The sequence below is a fragment of the Leopardus geoffroyi genome, chromosome B2, assembly GCF_018350155.1.
Source record: "Leopardus geoffroyi isolate Oge1 chromosome B2, O.geoffroyi_Oge1_pat1.0, whole genome shotgun sequence".
In the NCBI taxonomy this organism is placed as follows: domain Eukaryota; kingdom Metazoa; phylum Chordata; class Mammalia; order Carnivora; family Felidae; genus Leopardus; species Leopardus geoffroyi.
This window is the reverse complement of record NC_059332.1, coordinates 136,383,684-136,401,569: the sequence shown is the minus strand read 5'-3', so window position 1 is coordinate 136,401,569 and position 17,886 is coordinate 136,383,684. Positions and strand designations below refer to the sequence as shown.

At 45.0% G+C, this 17,886-nt stretch overlaps 1 protein-coding gene across 1 annotated transcript in view; it reads right to left on the bottom strand.

Annotated features, from left to right (window-relative positions):
• Window positions 1-17,886, bottom strand: part of AKAP12 (A-kinase anchoring protein 12) — a 105,446-nt gene that overhangs the window by 45,084 nt on the left and 42,476 nt on the right. The window contains exon 2 of the mRNA XM_045500025.1: window positions 1,321-1,435. Coding sequence (XP_045355981.1) covers window positions 1,321-1,435 — 115 coding nt within the window. The remainder of the gene's footprint in view (window positions 1-1,320; window positions 1,436-17,886) is intronic.

The following is a 17,886-nucleotide window of genomic DNA, read 5'->3' as shown; positions in this document are numbered from 1 at the left end:
AATGATTGCACCACCAGAACCGAGGGCAGCTCTCACTCCTTGCAAAACTCACATGATAACCACCACGCTGCTTTGTCTTAACCTTCCTTTGATCCTTCTATAGAACCCGCTTCTTGTCGTCCCCCCAACCCCGCCACCAGTGGTGGGTCGTTTCTCAGTTTGTTCATCTTCCCTGAAGCACCGAGCACAGTTGGCTTGGCCATACAAGGCTCCCAACCTGCTGTGGCTTGACTCGATTCAAAAGTTGCCATGGGAAGGACAAAGCCCGGGCCTTTGGAATTTGAGTTGGGGCCATTCCAATTATTTTGGTAGAGATGATTTGAAACTTTCACACCGGGTCATGCAAATCCTCCCTTCTGTGAGACTGTATATATTTCTAACGTTATATTGTGCCTGTGGTGTTATATAAAGATCAGTATTCCCACCAACTTCAAAAGCAGCTCGCTGCTTGAAGTAGCTCCATGGGGGTATTGAGCAAGAAGAAAAACAGGTTCCACATGTTAGGAGAGTCTCATTTAACCAAGGCCATGGCCAGTCTCCTCTCATGGGGCTTTCCCCTACATTTGTCTTATTTATGTTGCATAGAAGACACAATTCGCTGCATGCCAAATCATCATTTCACGTATCTTCTAGAGTGGTTGTGAAATTATCCCTTTGTTTACGATTGAATGGAAGGAGGAGACACAGGAAGTTTCTTCTTCAACCTGTGGCCCTTCCACAGGGAAGGGTGCTCGGTCAAGGTACTTGATTCTGACCCTAATGACCCTAATCCATGGTCCTTGCTACCTCGCGGGGGCTGACTCGAACTAGGTGACAATGTGGTGAAAGATTCGCTTTCTAGTAACCACCCCCGTGGGACCTGGTAGTCTCAAGAGCTAGAAAACACGCAACGTATCGTAGCCTGGGCAAAGAGAAGCGTGCATCCTGAAACATACACAACTAGAAAAATCTGTGCGAGAGGAGGCTACTCTCCAGAGTGAGAGAGACTGACTCTTAAAGCAACCACGACTCTGGGGTTTCCAACAAGAATTCACAGGAATGCCAGTGAACACCAGACGAGTAGTTGAGAGAAGGCAAAAAAAAAGTTCCAGATAAAAATATCTAAGAAACATGAAACGTGACTTCACTCCGACACCTAAGTATAGAGAAATATTTCCCTTTGGAACCAACTGATCGCTTTTGTTGTCGAAATCAGGCAACCCCAGGCGGGATGTTCTATATTCTTCCCAGGCCTGTTTTCCTTGTTTTCCGAGGGTTTGTTGCAGGTGTCGTCCACCCTCCAGTCCCTGCTTCCGCCCAGAGCCCGAAGAGGCAGCTTACCGTCTGTGACAGGGACTTCTTCTTCCTGGCCATTCAGGGCTCCCTCCTGGGGGCTGAAATCTTCTTCCTCAGCTAAGCCATTGGCAGGAGACAGCTGACCATTCTTCTGGAGGAGCTACACGGAAAACAAAACCATGTAAACTTCAATGACGATGAAGATTTAAGTCTTTTATTACGCTGCATGATCCCGCTACCTTACAAAAGGTCCCGGGCGCAGATACGGCTTTGTATCAGGGCAAATGTGTGCACCACTCCTTCATCCATTCACTCACCTGAATGCCATCCCTGACATACAGCCCAGTCCTATCGAATATACAACGAGTAAGTCAGGTGTGGTCCCAGCCCCCTTGAGCTTACAAACTTCCATCAAAAGCAGACTTCAAGGGGCGCCTGGGTGGCGCAGTCGGTTAAGCGTCCGACTTCGGCTCAGGTCATGATCTCGCGGTCCGTGAGTTCGAGCCCCGCGTCGGGCTCTGTGCTGACCGCTCAGAGCCTGGAGCCTGCTTCCGATTCTGTGTCTCCCTCTCTCTCTGACCCTCCCCCGTTCATGCTCTGTCTCTCTCTGTCTCAAAAATAAATAAAACGTTAAAAAAAAAATTAAAAAAAAAAAAAGCAGACTTCAAGAAAAAAATGTTGTTTTCTTTAAAGCAACATTTTTCCTTGTGTTTAGATGCAGGTTATACATTTGACCAGAATACACCTAAGTGACCATATGACCTTCCCAGGCGAAAGGGCAGACATGTAAATAAACAATTATGGAAACTGTCATGGTGGAGAAACACAAGTCACAATAAACAGAGGAGCCCCAACCTATGGGGTGTTGGGAGAAAAGGGAGTACGGATAAAGCGGAGACTGAAGTTCCCACGTGATGGGCGTATGAGAAAAGAAAGGTGCAGGGGAGGCAGAGAGGGGAGGCAAATTAGGAACCCCATGGTTTGAAGACCAGTGTACTCAGAGACAAGAGAACAAAGAAGAGATGCATCACACATGCTTTTCCGAGTCAGTTTTTTCTTTAAAATGTTACTAAAATGGACACTGGTCCTCTAACCCGGAGAATACCCTATGCAATTGATGTTTTCAGTTGCAAAAATAGTAGACATATGATATACCGTTATTTTGTTTTAATGTTTATTTATTTCTGAGACAGAGACAGACAGAGCATGAACAGAGCATGAGCAGAGAGAGAGGGAGAGAGGGAGACGAAGAATCTGAAGCAGGCTCCAGGCTCCAAGCTGTCAGCACAGAGCCTGACACGGGGCTCGAATTCACGGACCGGGAGATCATGACCTGAGCTGAAGTCGGATGCTTAATCGACTGAGCTACCCAGGCGCCCCTATGTTATTATTATTATTATTATTTTTTTTTTTTTTTTTTTTTTTAACCTGAGAATATAGGTAAAAAGTGTTAAGGCTATTACAAAAATAGCTCAATAACCATTTAGGAACCTCAGGATGTCAACAATGCTTTACAATCCGCACACATTTCCCAGTATATGAAAACCAATGTAGGCAGGTGCTGTTATTTCCATCTTAGAGCAGAGGACACTGGAACCCAGTGGGATCACAGAGGGTGGGGGTTGGCGGGCCACAGATCCCACAGCTCAGACGGAAGCACCACAGCCCGAAGGCCAGCACTCCCCACCAAGAACTTCCAGGGTTTTTTCCACAGCACTACAGACTGCTGAAGGACCTGTTGCGGTGCGTAACGATAAAATGGCACCAAGAGGGGCGCCTGGGTGGCGCAGTCGGGTAAGCGTCCGACTTCAGCCAGGTCACGATCTCGCGGTCCGTGAGTTCGAGCCCCGCGTCGGGCTCTGGGCTGACGGCTCAGAGCCTGGAGCCTGCTTCGGATTCTGTGTCTCCCTCTCTCTCTGCCCCTCCCCTGCTCATGCTCTGTCTCGCCCTGTCTCAAAAATAAATAAAAACATTAAGAAAAAAAAAAATGGCACGAAGAGTATTCCGCAGTCTCCAGACCCGCCCACCCCAAAGAAATCTCCGGGCCCAGCACTCTCCTTGGCATCAGTCCGTGCTGCTTACAGGCTAGCAGAGCCCATTGGCCAAACCACGGACTTTGCTCGCAGCCTTGAAGGGACAGCATCAAGACGCGTCAATCGGGAAGTCTTGAACTGAGCTAAATTGATTTCACCTGGCTGTTGCCGGCTCCCAGCAAAGCTGCCCTTCGGCGGCACGGGCTGCCTCCTGAAATAATACCACTGCACTTTAATACCTACTCCACAGACGGAAGAGTCGGCTTCAACATGCCCACGCTGAGTCTACTTATGAGAATGCTCAGATTACATTTCCACTTAAAGTCTGCTCTTACCAAACTGTGAAAGATAGGAGTCTGAAATGAAACCTAAAGACAAAAGTGGGGGTGGGGGGTGGGGAGGGAGGTCTCCACAATGCCCATTAGCAAAAAGGTCAGCGTTTAAGAGTATTTGGACTCAATATCACTGGTTATGTGAACACGTCCAAGTCAGATTTGATGAGCAACGTGAAGAAGAGGCAGGAGGAAAGCAGGGAACGTATATTATTGCGAGCTCTGCAGAAACCCAGTGGATCTTCGATCTCAAAAATGCTTGATGTGCACCATGATGTGCAAACTACATGGGGAACATGAGAAAGCAGTGTGTTGTCTTCAGTTTATTTCTTTTGAGAGACAGAGACAGCGTGAGTAGGGGAGGGGCAGAGAGAGAGAGGGAGGAATAGAGAGAGAGAATCCCAAGCAGGCTCAGTGCTGCCAGCGCAGGGCCCCAGGCAGGGTTTGAGCTCACGAAACCACAAGACTGTGCGTGACCTGAGCCAAAACCAAGAGTCGGCCGCTCAACGGACTGAGCCACCCAGGCGCCCCAAGAAAGCAGTTTTAATGCCTCAATTTTTCAATGCAATAAACGTTGGGCAACTGTGCCCCTTGTTTAGGAACCACCAGTTTGAAGTTTTACCGTTTAGAATCCTACAGAATTTCTATAATTCCTGGAAGAGTTCTCATAATTCTTTACGAGTTGTCAAACTCAAGCTATCTTTACCCAGAGCCAAACTGAGTGGTTTTTTTTTTGTTTTTTTTTTTTTAATTTTTTAACATTTATTTATTTTTGAGACAGAGAGAGACAGAGCATGAACAGGGGAGGGGCAGAGAGCGAGGGAGACACAGAATTTGAAACAGGCTCCAGGCTCTGAGCTGTCAGCACAGAGCCCGACGCGGGGCTTGAACTCACGGACCGTGAGATCATGACCTGAGCTGAAGTCGGACGCTTAACCGACCAAGCCACCCAGGCGCCCCAAACTGAGTGTTTTTAAATGCAAAACATCTATAGGACACAGGCACAAACTTTCCTCTCCTCGTAAATGTTACATACATATAACGAAGTACATTAAATAACATCAGATGAGTCTTAAAATCTGACATTACTTGCTAGCCCTCCTTATACCCAAAGTGTGATGATTATGGATTAGTTATTTCCAGTGACCACAGGACCCTGTCCCGATTTCCAAAAAGCTATGACAGGGATATTACTGAAACGGAGTTTTGAGCCAATTTTGTTACATGCATAGCTTGAGTCTCAAAGCGAGTGGACCACCCACGCTTTGACCCCCACGGGTGATACCCCCCCCAAGTGAACATTCACAGCCCAGGAGACACCAACACTCCACACAAAAATGGGACTTCATTCCTAGCCATATTCGGATATTTCCACCATTCTGTGTTTTGCTTACAGATGCTGTTTACATAATCTTGTAGAAGGAAAAACTCACTTTTGTCTGTGACACCAATAGTGTTTTTGTTTTCCTTTTTTTCCCCAACCCCAACCATTTACACAGTTGATACTATTGTTTTTTTTTTTTTGTTTTTTTGTGTTTTTTTTTTAAATTTTTTTTTTTTTTCAACGTTTATTTATTTTTGGGACAGAGAGAGACAGAGCATGAACGGGGGAGGGGCAGAGAGAGAGGGAGACACAGAATGGGAAACAGGCTCCAGGCTCTGAGCCATCAGCCCAGAGCCCGACGCGGGGCTCGAACTCACGGACCGCGAGATCGTGACCTGGCTGAAGTCGGACGCTTAACCGACTGCGCCACCCAGGCGCCCCCAGTTGATACTATTGTTAAAGGTTCAGGTGCTTCTGAGAGTTACCAATAAATTAAGGTCACCGCAAACTGTAAGAAACCTAACCCACTGTTCCTTAACGTTTAAGTCCTTTCTGTCTTTTTTTATGTGTATATGTATTCATAAGCATTTATTTTTTATTTATTTTTAATTTTTTAATTTTTTTTTTTAATTTTTTTTTTCAACGTTTATTTATTTTTTTTGGGACAGAGAGAGACAGAGCATGAACGGGGGAGGGGCAGAGAGAGAGGGAGACACAGAATCGGAAACAGGCTCCAGGCTCTGAGCCATCAGCCCAGAGCCTGACGCGGGGCTCGAACTCACGGACCGCGAGATCGTGACCTGGCTGAAGTCGGACGCTTAACCGACTGCGCCACCCAGGTGCCCCATAAGCATTTTTTAAAGAGAGAGAATACATGCTTTTTTTATGCCTGATTATTTCATACATGGTGGATGCATTGCGTCGTCAATTAGCACCTATCTGAGTTGTCCTCAGCCATTCTCTTTTGTCTGTAATTCAAATGCCCACAGAAGACAAGGACTGATTTATCAGTTACGCTGAAGGAGGCAGTCGCACAACTTAGTGACACGGGAGGTGAATGTCGGAGCCAGATGTAGTGTTACGGGTCATCTACTTCAGGGAGGAAAGCAGCGTCGGGACTCGTTTCCAGAAAAGAAAAAGTGGACATTTCTACTCCATTCTTTCATTCTGAAGCTTCCTCACTCAGCTTTCTCCAACCCTTCCGTACTTACTTGTACACTTGTACAAACGCAGAGACAGACACTAGACTTAAAAGACATGCTCTCTGCATTTGAACGTAGTGAGCACCAGAAAACCTCTATTCCCACTGGATCTGTGCTTCAAAAAGCGTAAACGCCTCTTTCGAGCAAATCAAAACCCTAAATGTTTTCAAGCTTATATCCTTTGAGTGGGTCAGCCAGAGTTTATTCCCGTGAAGCATTCCCACATTACGACTAAACAAGCTTTAAAAAACATCTCAGTGCCTCCAGCAACAGTATTTTCCTCTCGTTCCTAGAAGATTTGGGAGTCTCCAAAATGGCAGCCGGGATGCTGCAGAAACTACCAGACTTCGTTCCTCTTCCTCCTCCACAGGACTGCCCACGACTTGCTCTGAGCCCCTTTGCAGAGTAAGCAGTGGGAGTCTCAAGCTCTTTTCTCTCTTTTTTAAGGTTTTATTTTATTTTTTTTATTTTTTTTTTCAACGTTTATTTATTTTTTGGGACAGAGAGAGACAGAGCATGAACGGGGGAGGGGCAGAGAAAGAGGGAGACACAGAATCGGAAACAGGCTCCAGGCTCTGAGCCATCAGCCCAGAGCCCGACGCGGGGCTCGAACTCCCGGACCGCGAGATCGTGACCTGGCTGAAGTCGGACGCTTAACCGACTGCGCCACCCAGGCGCCCCTAAGGTTTTATTTTTAAGCAGTCTCTACGCCCGACATGGGGCTCAAACCCACAACCCTGAGGTCAAGGATCACACACTCCACTGATGGAGCCAGCCAGGGGCCCCAGGAGAATTAAGCTCTTTAATGAATGAGTTAAACAATGAACAAAACAGATGGGCTCTCGACAGCTCTCGGGATGTTGGGGGTAGAGGCGATGAGTCTGCTGAAGCAACTTCTGTCACCACAGAAGTGACCCCTGTTGTCTATGTTCTCATTGGATGATCAGCTGACCATCACAGGTGACACTGACCCCCACAGTCCTGCCCTGCTTGCAGTAAATGAGGTTCCTAACCAGTGCAATTCTGGCAAAGCCCCAGAAACGGAATGTTAGGTGGATGTGAGCAGGAGCAACCAGAAGCGAGTCAGTATGACAGGGACACACGCACAAACGATCTGGGGGAAAAAAAGATGATCTGGGGGGATTTTAAATCCCTGACAAAACTTGTAAGGAAAACTCTTCAATCTCTTTTTCTCCATTCTAATATAGAGCATTTTGAAGGAAACCTTTAAAACTGTCAAAGATGGGGCGCCTGGGTGGCTCAGTCAGTTGAGCGTCTGACTTCGGCTCAGGTCATGATCTCACGGTTCGTGGGTTCGAGCCCCGCGTCGGGCTCAGTGCTGACAGCTCGGAGCCTGGAGCCTGCTTCGGATTCTGTGTCTCCCTCTCTCCCTGCCCCTCCCCCGCTCGTGCTCTGTGTCTCCCTCAAAAATAAATAAACATTTAAAAAATTAACAAATAAATAAAAATAAAATTGTCAAATAGAAGAAAATAGAGATGAGACTATCATTCCGTAAACAATGTCTTTGGGAAGCCATTTGGAAATAGCCAGAAACAATTGGAATGTGCATACCCACCCACCACACTATCCTAGCAGACATGGCTTTCCCTCCTTACGCAGGTATAGGGACAATGACACACAACACACAACCCACATAACAGCATCGAAGGGAACGTGGTCAACCTAGACACCCCGACATAGGTAGATGTCTCCAGTTTAAGTGGGAAAAGCAAGTTATAGAGAATGTTTGATTCCTTTATGTGTTTAAAATAAGACAAAAATAGGGGCGCCTGGGTGGCTCAGTTGGTTAAGCGTCCGACTTCGCTCAGGTCATGATCTCACAGTTCGTGAGTTCGAGCCCCGCGTCGGGCTCTGTGCTGACAGCTCAGAGCCTGGAAGCTGTTTCGGATTCTGTGTCTCCCTCTCTCTGACCCTCCCCGGCTCATGCTCTGTCTCTCTCTGTCTCTCCAACACAAATAAACATTAAAAAAATAATTTTTTTTTAATAGAAAAAAAATAAGACAAAAATAACCCACTTATAGGGAGGGAGAAAGAGAAGGATGGGGACAGGAGGGCTCCCTCGGATGTTTGTATAAGCATTAAAAAAAAACTATAACAACATTACACAAAATCTTTAACAAATGCTGCCTCTGGAATTTTAGTTATTCTGCCCTTTGCAAGGGTGTTGGGGAAGAGACACAGTTTTGTTTTGCTTTGTTTGAGGCATAACTAATATATATTATATGAAGGCATGGCTTCCTTTTTATTTACTTTATCATTGCAAAGGTGAAAATGCTTTGAAACTTAAAATCCAGATTCTGAGGCTATCACATGCTAATAACCTGGCTTTCCAGGGTTCACAACAAACCTTTTCAGATCCTTTGAGCAATGGACCAAACTGATCCCATGGACCTTTCACCTGTCTGTTCACATGATCTCCAAATGTGATTACCATTTAAATAACCCCCTCGGCCACACCATTAACCAAAAATATTGACGAAGACACAGCCAAGACTATCACAGCTCTACACCAGGCTACCCGAGGCTCCCAATATATTAGTACATGTATTATGGACCCATATCACCAGTGTCGTTTATATACATTTGCTAATTTAACCGTCCACCTTAAGGAAACTCTTACCATCACCCCCACTTCATGGCCAGCAGAAGGGGAGAGGTACTGCACCCAAGGGGCTGAGCCAAGATGTGGGGAAGCCGGGACTCACCCCAGGTGACCTGAGCTGCACACACGGCCTAACGTGAGCATGTTCTGCCTCGGCACTGAGTTTCTTAAGAGCAGAATTTCTGATTGAGGGAAAAAACCCCAGTCACTCCATTTCACAAAAGTGACACAGGCTGTAAGAATACAAATCATTGTCGGGGCACCTGGGTGGCTCTGTCGGCTGAGCGACCAACTTCGGCTCAGGTCACGATCTCACAGTTCGTGGGGTCCAGGCCTGCATCAGGCTGACTGCTGTCAGTGCAGAACCTGCTTCAGATCTTCTGTGCCCCCCTCTCTCTCTGCCCCTCCCCTGCTCACACACTCTCTCTCAAAACTGAATAAACATTTATTAAAAAAAAAAAAAAAAAGTCATCGTGACAATACCAGCCAGCCTGGGTTATGTTTAAGCTAAAAGTTTCCTTCTAATTTAGAGGTCAATTACAGAACACCAACAGAATTATGGGTTTTGAAAGGTTTGCTTTTCTTTTAAAAAGTAGCCATTTTTATTTCAAACTAATCTAAGTAGAAAGCTATGTAAATCCAACTCTAAACATGATATAAACCGTTAGGCCACAGAGTAAGGCACAGAAGAGGAGACACTTTACTTAATTAAATTAAATGGATCTAATTCCTACAGTTAAGGTCACGGCAAAAAACACTAAGAGGACAGAAGGCAAAAGATTACAAAAATTAACTTAAGAAATAATTCTAAATATCCAAAATTCAGGGCATGGTTATAGTGCATCTTGCAGGCATTAAAAATACTACCTACAAAGTGTATGTAATAGTATGGGGATGTACTTTACGTTGTAATATTCAATTTAAAGAGCAAACATAACAGTTATACATATAAAATGATTACAAATAGGGGCGCCTGGGTGGCGCAGTCGGTTAAGCATCCGACTTCAGCCAGGTCACGATCTCGCGGTCCGTGAGTTCGAGCCCCGCGTCAGGCTCTGGGCTGATGGCTCAGAGCCTGGAGCCTGTTTCCGATTCTGTGTATCCCTCTCTCTCTCTGCCCCTCCCCCGTTCATGCTCTCTCTCTGTCCCAAAAATAAATAAACGTTGAAAAAAAAAATTAAAAAAAATAAAAAATAAAAATAAATAAATAAAAAAAATGATCAAATACATACAAGACCATACTGTGAAACAGCAACATTACCATACTGTTCATACTGCAATATATCAAAATATCACTGAGGAAGGAACCATGAATATTTGATACCCTCTATTTTTCTACTTTTCTTTTCTTTTTTTAAATATTTATTTATTTTTGAGACAGAGAGACAGAGCCTGAGTGGGGGAGGGGCAGAGAGAGAGGGAGACACAGAAGCCAAAGCAGGCTCCAGGCTCTGAGCCATCAGCACAGAGCCCGATGCGGGGCTCGAACCCACGAGCCGTGCGATGACCTGAGCCGAAGCTGGACGCTCAACCAACTGAGCCACCCAGGCACCCCTATTTTTCTACTTTTCTATGTTCTGATGTTTCTGTGTTCTATGTTTCTATGTTATGTTCTTTATCTAAGTAACATGATGATTTTTACAACTGGGGGGTGGGAGAGCTTTTCCTTCGCTGGATATTCTGTTTCGGTTTGTTTATTTTTAGAATGGGCAAGAGGCCGCTAAGAAAATTTTGCTTTACAGGGAAGCATTGTAATTCTAATTTCTACCAGTCACATGAATTTCATGAGAAAACAGAACTGCTTTAAGACAGAAATGCAACAGTGAAATCCTATTTCAGGCATTTGGTCATGCAAACTAATCCATATTGCCTCAAGTGTAGAGAACACAGCGGGCTCAGAAGCAGGCTCAGAAGCAGACTGGAGAACTGGGTACTGGTACTCTCTGGGGCAAGATTAAGTACCTCATTTGGGCTTTTTAGAACTGTCCCCTCATTGTCTCAGGCTGAAACATGGTGGGGTTCCTTCCAGGCCAGCAAATGGGAGGTGGCTAGGAGAGCGGGGTCTGATCTGTGGCTTTGGGCCACATGTTTTAGCCTCTCCTACCCCCCTTTCTCTGTAAAAATGGGATAAGAATTCATTTTTATCTACCTCACAGAGTATCTGGGGCATCCCCGACACGTTCTTAATAAGTCCACTACTAACCTAAGCTGCAGCTGCTTTTATTATGCCATTTGCTGTCGTAAGCGTGATCTAATGGGGCTCCTGGGTCTCTCAGTCGGGCAAGCGTCCGACTCTTGATGTTGGCTCAGGTCATGATCTCGTGGTTCGTGAGTTCGAGCCCCACATCCGGCTCTGCGCTCTCTTCTTGCCCTCTCTCTGCTCCTCCCCCACTTGTGCCCTCTGTCTCTCTCCAAATAAATAATTTACCTTAAAATATATATATATAATAAAGGGAACGACTTGTCCCAGGCCCACTTCCCCCCTACAAAATGAACGCTTCAAGTGGCACCCGGGTGACTCAGTCAGTTAAGCGTTGGACTTCAGCTTAGGTCATGATCTCACCATCTCATGGCCTGTGGGTTCGATCCCTGCTTTGGGCTCTGTGCTGACAGTTCAGAGCCTGGAGCCTGCTTCGAATTCTGTGTCTCCCTCTATCTCTGCCAACCCCCCACCCCTTGTGCTGTCTGTCTGTCTCTCTCTCTCAGAAATGAATAAACATTAAAACATTTTTTCAAAAAAGAAAGTTTCAAGAGTTCTTTCTGGATTGTCCACACTCTGCACTCAACACAACATTTAGCAGAAAGGCTTGTAAGCCTTCTAGTTGTCTAATGGTCTGGGTAGGAAGAGAGGGGCAAGGCAGCTGACACAAAGGTCTAAGCAGAGGAGAGACACCCGAGTTGTTTTTTGTTTTGTTTTGTTTTGTTTTTTTAACCACAGGAAGTATGGAGGAAACAGCAAACGGCACAGTATGGCTCCTGTTAGCTATGGAACTTGACCTCTGAGCTCATTCTCCAAATTATATACATGGGGACTAAGACCATCTTGGTTTTCAGATCGTCTTGAGTTTCAAGTGAAGTAATATTTGGGAAAGCTCTCCTCGATTGAAAAGCTGTCGGAAGCCGCTGTGTCTCAGTCCACTTGCCCAAATCCACCCGTGATCTACTCCAGTATTTTTCTATCCCGCTAGAGCCAACTTTTAAGAAATTTTCCTCATGTTTGCAGTGAGGAGGGTGTCGAAGGAAGCAGCATTCGATTTGAAACAAGGGGATCCAACAAAATTAGACACAGCCATGTGTCTACAGAAAATGCATCTCACGATACCCGATCTTGCACACAAAACAGGGTTACAGCTCAAGACACAGGGCACCCCTCTAGTAAGCAGGCCAGAGCTTTGGAATAAACTTGGTCAAGAGGAAACGCTGACTCAAGACACGTAAGCTCTTTTGCCCGGCCGGGGTTGTTCCTGGTGGGTCTGACCCTCAGGTAGCAAAACACAATTATCCTGCTGGGAGCAGGAGACCGTACAGGACCCTCCCCACCACCACATGTATACATGGCTGCATGGGGATTAATGAGCCCATCTGTCAACGCCGCTTAAAAAGTTGACCATCTTGGGGCGCTTGGCTGGCTCAGTTGTTAGAGCATGCAACCCTTGATCTCAAGGTCATGAGTTCAAGCCTCAATTTGGAGGCAGAGCTTACATAAAGGTAAAAAAAAAAAAAAAAAAAAAAAATTGACCATCTTTATGGCTGAAGACTTACTTCACACAAGTCAACAGCCATAGCTCCAAACATTATATTCACTCTAGAACCAAACTGTCCAAACAGCACACACCTGAATATGGTGAAACCATTTCATCCCTCCCTTTTAGTAAACACAAGCACAAAGAGAATTTCAGAAATTATGTTAAAATTTCTAGAAATTGGAGGGCCTGGGTGGCTCAGTTAAGCATCTGAATTTGGCTCAGGTCATGATCTCACAGTTCATGGGTTCAAGCCCTGCGTCAGGCTCTGTGCTGGCAGCTCAGAGCCTGGAGCCTGCTTCGAATTCTATGTCTCCTTCTCTCTCCGCCCCTCCCCTGCTCACCGTGTGTGTGTGTGTGTGTGTGTGTGTGTGTGTGTGTGTGTGTGTCTCAAAAATAAACCTTAGGGGTGGCATGGGTGGTTCAGTCAGTTAAGTGTCTGACTTCGGCTCAGGTCGTGATCTCGTGGTTCGTGAGTTCGAGCCCCGTGTCGGGCTCTGTGCCAACAGTTCAGTTTTAAATAAACTAGAAAAAAATTTTAAACAAAAATTTAAATTTCTAGAAATAAGCTGAAGGCTAAATATAGAAACTGATGACTCCATCCGTAATCCATGTTTATAAAAAATTTTCACGAGCTACAGCCCTAGTTTTTGAAAGCTAATTGGATTGAATTCTTTAATCCCTCTAGGCCTTCCCCTACAGCCATGCTCCCAACAAGTTAGCCTTAAGAGGCTGTCTCCACCCCAAGGACACTCCACCTCCGAGTTGCAGAAATAAAACGTACGAGAACGAGAGTGGTAAACAGGTTTTTCTTTTTAAGATTCCCAAAAAGTTCAATTCTGTAAAGTCTGACAAAGTCTCCAGCTACTAGGTTTATAATGACAGGTCTGCAGACACCAGATCTTGTATTTGTTTTAAGAGAAGCAAATATAACATAAAAATTACAATCTGACAAAACTAAGATTGGTAACATGTTGGTCACAGCTGACGCTGGTGGATGGGTACGGGTGTTTGTTGTATTATTCTGTATTCCATGAATCTAGAAAAGATGCATGGCGATTCACAAAACGATACAAAAAAACAAAAACAAAAAAAAAGGAGATCCTTAAACTAGCAAGCCTTTAAAGAGAGAAAAGAACCGCTTCTAATGTTTCAGAGTATTGTATAAATGCTGCACCAAAAGCTCTTCATACCACATGACATCGAGAACAGTATATACTCGGGGGCAAGAGTGATTCTAGTGACCGCTAAAAACAAGATGTCCTTATCTGAGAAATGACCTTAGGAGATCTCTGCCTGATCTTGATTTTCCTCCTGAAAAATGCCCTGCTGTACGTGAGGTGAGGCGGCAATTCCACGTCTTAAAATACTAATGCCCTGGGGGGCACCTGGGAGGCTCAGTCAGGTGAGCCACCGACTTCGCTCAAATGATCTCAGGTTCATGAGTTCGAGCCCCGTGTCAGGCTCTGTGCTGACCGCTCAGAGCCTGGAGCCTGCTTCACAGTCTGTGTCTCCCTCTCTCTCTGCCCCTCCAGCGTCGGGCTCTGTCTCTCTCTCTCTCAAAAATAAATAAACATTAAAAAACATTTTTTAATACCTTAAAGTTGTAAGATGCCCTGAAACACCCGATCTCGAAATAAAACCTCTGCTTGCTTTTAATTCCGCGCTATTTCTTCCCACTCCTGTATTCAGCAAAACAAAACCAACAAACAAAAGTATCTCCTTACTGGTTGGTGACACTGAACATGACTGAGTTAATCTGAAGGACCCAGAAAAGGGGGTGGGCATGTCGGCACCATCCGCTAGAGTCAACAGGGCTCCCTACCCGCCAGCCTCACGGAAAGAAAACACACCGTCCAACTGATCAGGCTTTTGAAATATCAATACTCAGTACACCAGGCGTTATCAAATGCCATTGTACCAGGCATTATCTCAGAAGTATGCTGGGCTCAAATGATCTCGGGAAAACTCTCTGTAGTGTGCATTCTGAACCACTAGGGAGGAAATCATTGCAAGTTTTTCTAAGATTTTATTTTTAAGTAATCTCTGCACCCAACATGGGGCTCGAACTTACAACCCCAAGATCAAGAGTCGCTCGCCCTACCAACCGAGCCAGCCAGGCGCCCCACTGTAACGTTTTCTAAAATGACCTGCCCACCTCGTAGACCCGCGATTATTAACAGCCCGCGTTAAGTAAAGACACCAGAGTAAATGCCATATGCTTTAACACACAACATTTCAGTCAGATATTCCCCTCCTTTCAAAAGGAGTTACAGTTGTTTTAAAATGTACTAAAGATCTTCGGTTCTCTGGGAAAGTATGTGAAAGAAAACAGAGCTCTAAATCTGGTAGAGGTAGGAGATCAACAGTGCTGATTTCAGACAAAGGGAATTTATACGATCTCTGCTGGACATGAGGGAATGAAAAGTACCACCTACCAGTTAATTACAGCAATTCGCTGTGTGAAGATGGTCCACCAGGATTCCAGTGCGTGAAGGGCTTACTTGGCAGCTCCCACAGCATTTAGGTCTGTGTCGTAATTAGAACAGAGATGCTCAATAAAACCACAGAAACATGTGAATCCTAGGTCAAGGATTCTGGCACGCTGATAGCCCCAGCATCCTCCTGTGTGCTGGAATCACAGGACAGGAGGTATTGCTGGTGGCCTCTACCGAACACGTGTCCCCTCTGGATAGTGATCCTAACACTCCTGGCTAAGAACCACTACTCAGCCTCATTGAATCAGAAAAGGGGGGAGCTTAAACTGTTTCCCCCCCTCCCCCAACTTCCCTAAACCAGGAAACACAGTCCTACTTATATACCTTTGGGTCACTGATAAAACCCATCTAATACAGAAATTCAAAGTGGCGGGACCGGTGTGTCCACTTGGGGGGAACAGACCAGACTAAACAACCCAACATTTGAAAACTTTGTTGTGTGAAGGACAGGAAACAAGCCGCACTTTCAGGTTAATGACTTTCATCTTAAGCTTCTAAGCAATGCTGAAGGTCCATGTTTAAACCCTAGTAGGCAGCTAACATCTGTTGGTTGGTTGAGTGTGGACCTCAGAGTGGGGTGAGGCTCTCCAGATCTTGTCAAATTGTACATGTCAGGATACGGATCCTTAAAGCACAATTTCTAGTGTTATGACATATGATGAATGTCTAAGACAGGTTATTTTTCCCCCTCGGAGTTGTTGCACCTGCAAGATATATGGGGGGAATCAACTGCCTGCCATATTGACTTCACTGTTGTCTGCAGATCCCAAATGCAAATTAAGCAAAATATTAATGTGAAGAGAACAGTGAAGATGAGTACCTTAAAAGCAAAAGACTGGTGCTCTGAAGCATCTGACTATTCTAATGCCTTTTCCTTTTGATCTATGTACCATCAATTTCAATGTAGTTGCAGAAATCATGAGCCCAATTCCCACCTAATCCTTACACACCATACTCGAGGAACTACTCTCTTGTTAAGACCCTCTCAAAGGTGGGGAAGGGCGCCTGGGTGACTCAGTTAAACGTCTGACTTTGGTTCAGGTCAGGATCTCACAGTTCATGGGTTCGAGCCCTGCGCTGGGCTCTGCACTGACAGCTCGGAGCTTGGAGCCTGCTTCAAATTCTGTGTCTCCTCTCTCTCTGCTCCTCCCCTCTCAAAAATAAACATATATAAAAAAAAAAAAAAAAAAAAAAGACTCTCTCAAAGGGATCTGCATTAGGTAGCAAAATACCATTATCACATCCTTGCTTAGGAATTCAATAATACAAAAAGTTCTAAAATCCACTGTATATCTTAGAAAGGCTAGATAGTTTCTGGGGCGCCTGGGTGGCGCAGTCGGTTAAGCGTCCGACTTCAGCCAGGTCACGATCTCGCGGTCCGTGAGTTCGAGCCCCGTGTCAGGCTCTGGGCTGATGGCTCAGAGCCTGGAGCCTGTTTCCGATTCTGTGTCTCCCTCTCTCTCTGCCCCTCCCCTGTTCATGCTCTGTCTCTCTCTGTCCCAAAAATAAATAAACGTTGAAAAAAAAAAAAAAAAAAAAAAAAAAGAAAGGCTAGATAGTTTCTTAACCTGAGAGATAAACAGTTTTGACAAAGGAGGAAACCAACATCACCTGAAGTAAAGTTTATAGATTTTAAGGTTCAAAAACCTTTACGCGCTAGGATTATTTCTTCTAACCAAAAATGTATCCCTAAGCCATGAGCATCAGAAACTTCAGAGAGAGAGTAAGTTATGAAAAATGTGCAGCGCCCGAACTTGGCACAATCAACTCCACTATGCAAACCAAAATAGACATCTGGGATTGAGCGAGAGTCCAGTGGTAGAGGGCTATCACCTGTATATATGAAGAAAGAAAGGCAGAAATGGAAAAGTTGGAGAGGGTGTCTTATAAGCTCTTCTCCCATCCTGATGAATTGGCTTAATTGCTTGTTCTAAGCAGCCCACAAATTACCACCTCTTATAGGTCCTACACCATGTGGATGACTACAGTAAGGGGAAATGAGACCGTAAGTTTACTACAAGCTTTGCCCAACCAAAGTATTTAATCAGGAGGATAATTGAGATCAAAGTTAAATAACATACATTATCAGTATGCATATTTAGTGGTTGTACTGCCTTTGAACCACATTGCTTAAAATAACTGCTGATTAAAAAAAAAAAAAAATCCAGAGAGAGTGAATTTATTGATCACCGAGTGAATGTACTGATCGCTGTGTTGCTACTTCAGTTCGAAGTCTGTGGGCTCTGTGATGTGAAAAAAGGAAATGAACAAGCAGGACTGTTGGTCTTGTTTTCAGGAGAACGAACTTAACTTGTAAAGATGGCCCATCTAAGGTAATGTGATTTAGCAAAGAACCAACAACTGCTATTCCACAATGTTCTACTCCAAATATTTCTAGCCTCATCGCCGAGAAAAAACGTGCTACAGACGAGAAAAGCAACACAGAGTTTTCCAGAGTGCCGTGCTGTGTTTGCTGAAAAGCGAATCTATAGCCTCCCAGGCTGAATTCTAAACCGATTTTCGATTGATTAAATGTCTGCCTCACATCTGCTTCTTTCTGAAACCTGCCACGCAGGGGCACTGCCAGAACCTCTCTAGTCTGCAGCTTTTAGGAAAGGCACTCCGCAAGGAAGGAGGAGTGGGGGACGGGAGAGCTATGCTAAGCCCTCCAGACTTCCAGAAATGCCCCCTTCCATGTTAAAAACAAAACAAAACAAAACAAAACAAACAAAAAACTAAAGAGAGTTTCCTATACACCATGGCATGGATTATTTAATAAAGTTATTAAACATTTAGCTCTGATAATGGACTTGAAGACGCCATTTTGGAGAATCCATTTAGGGTTTTGTAGCTGGT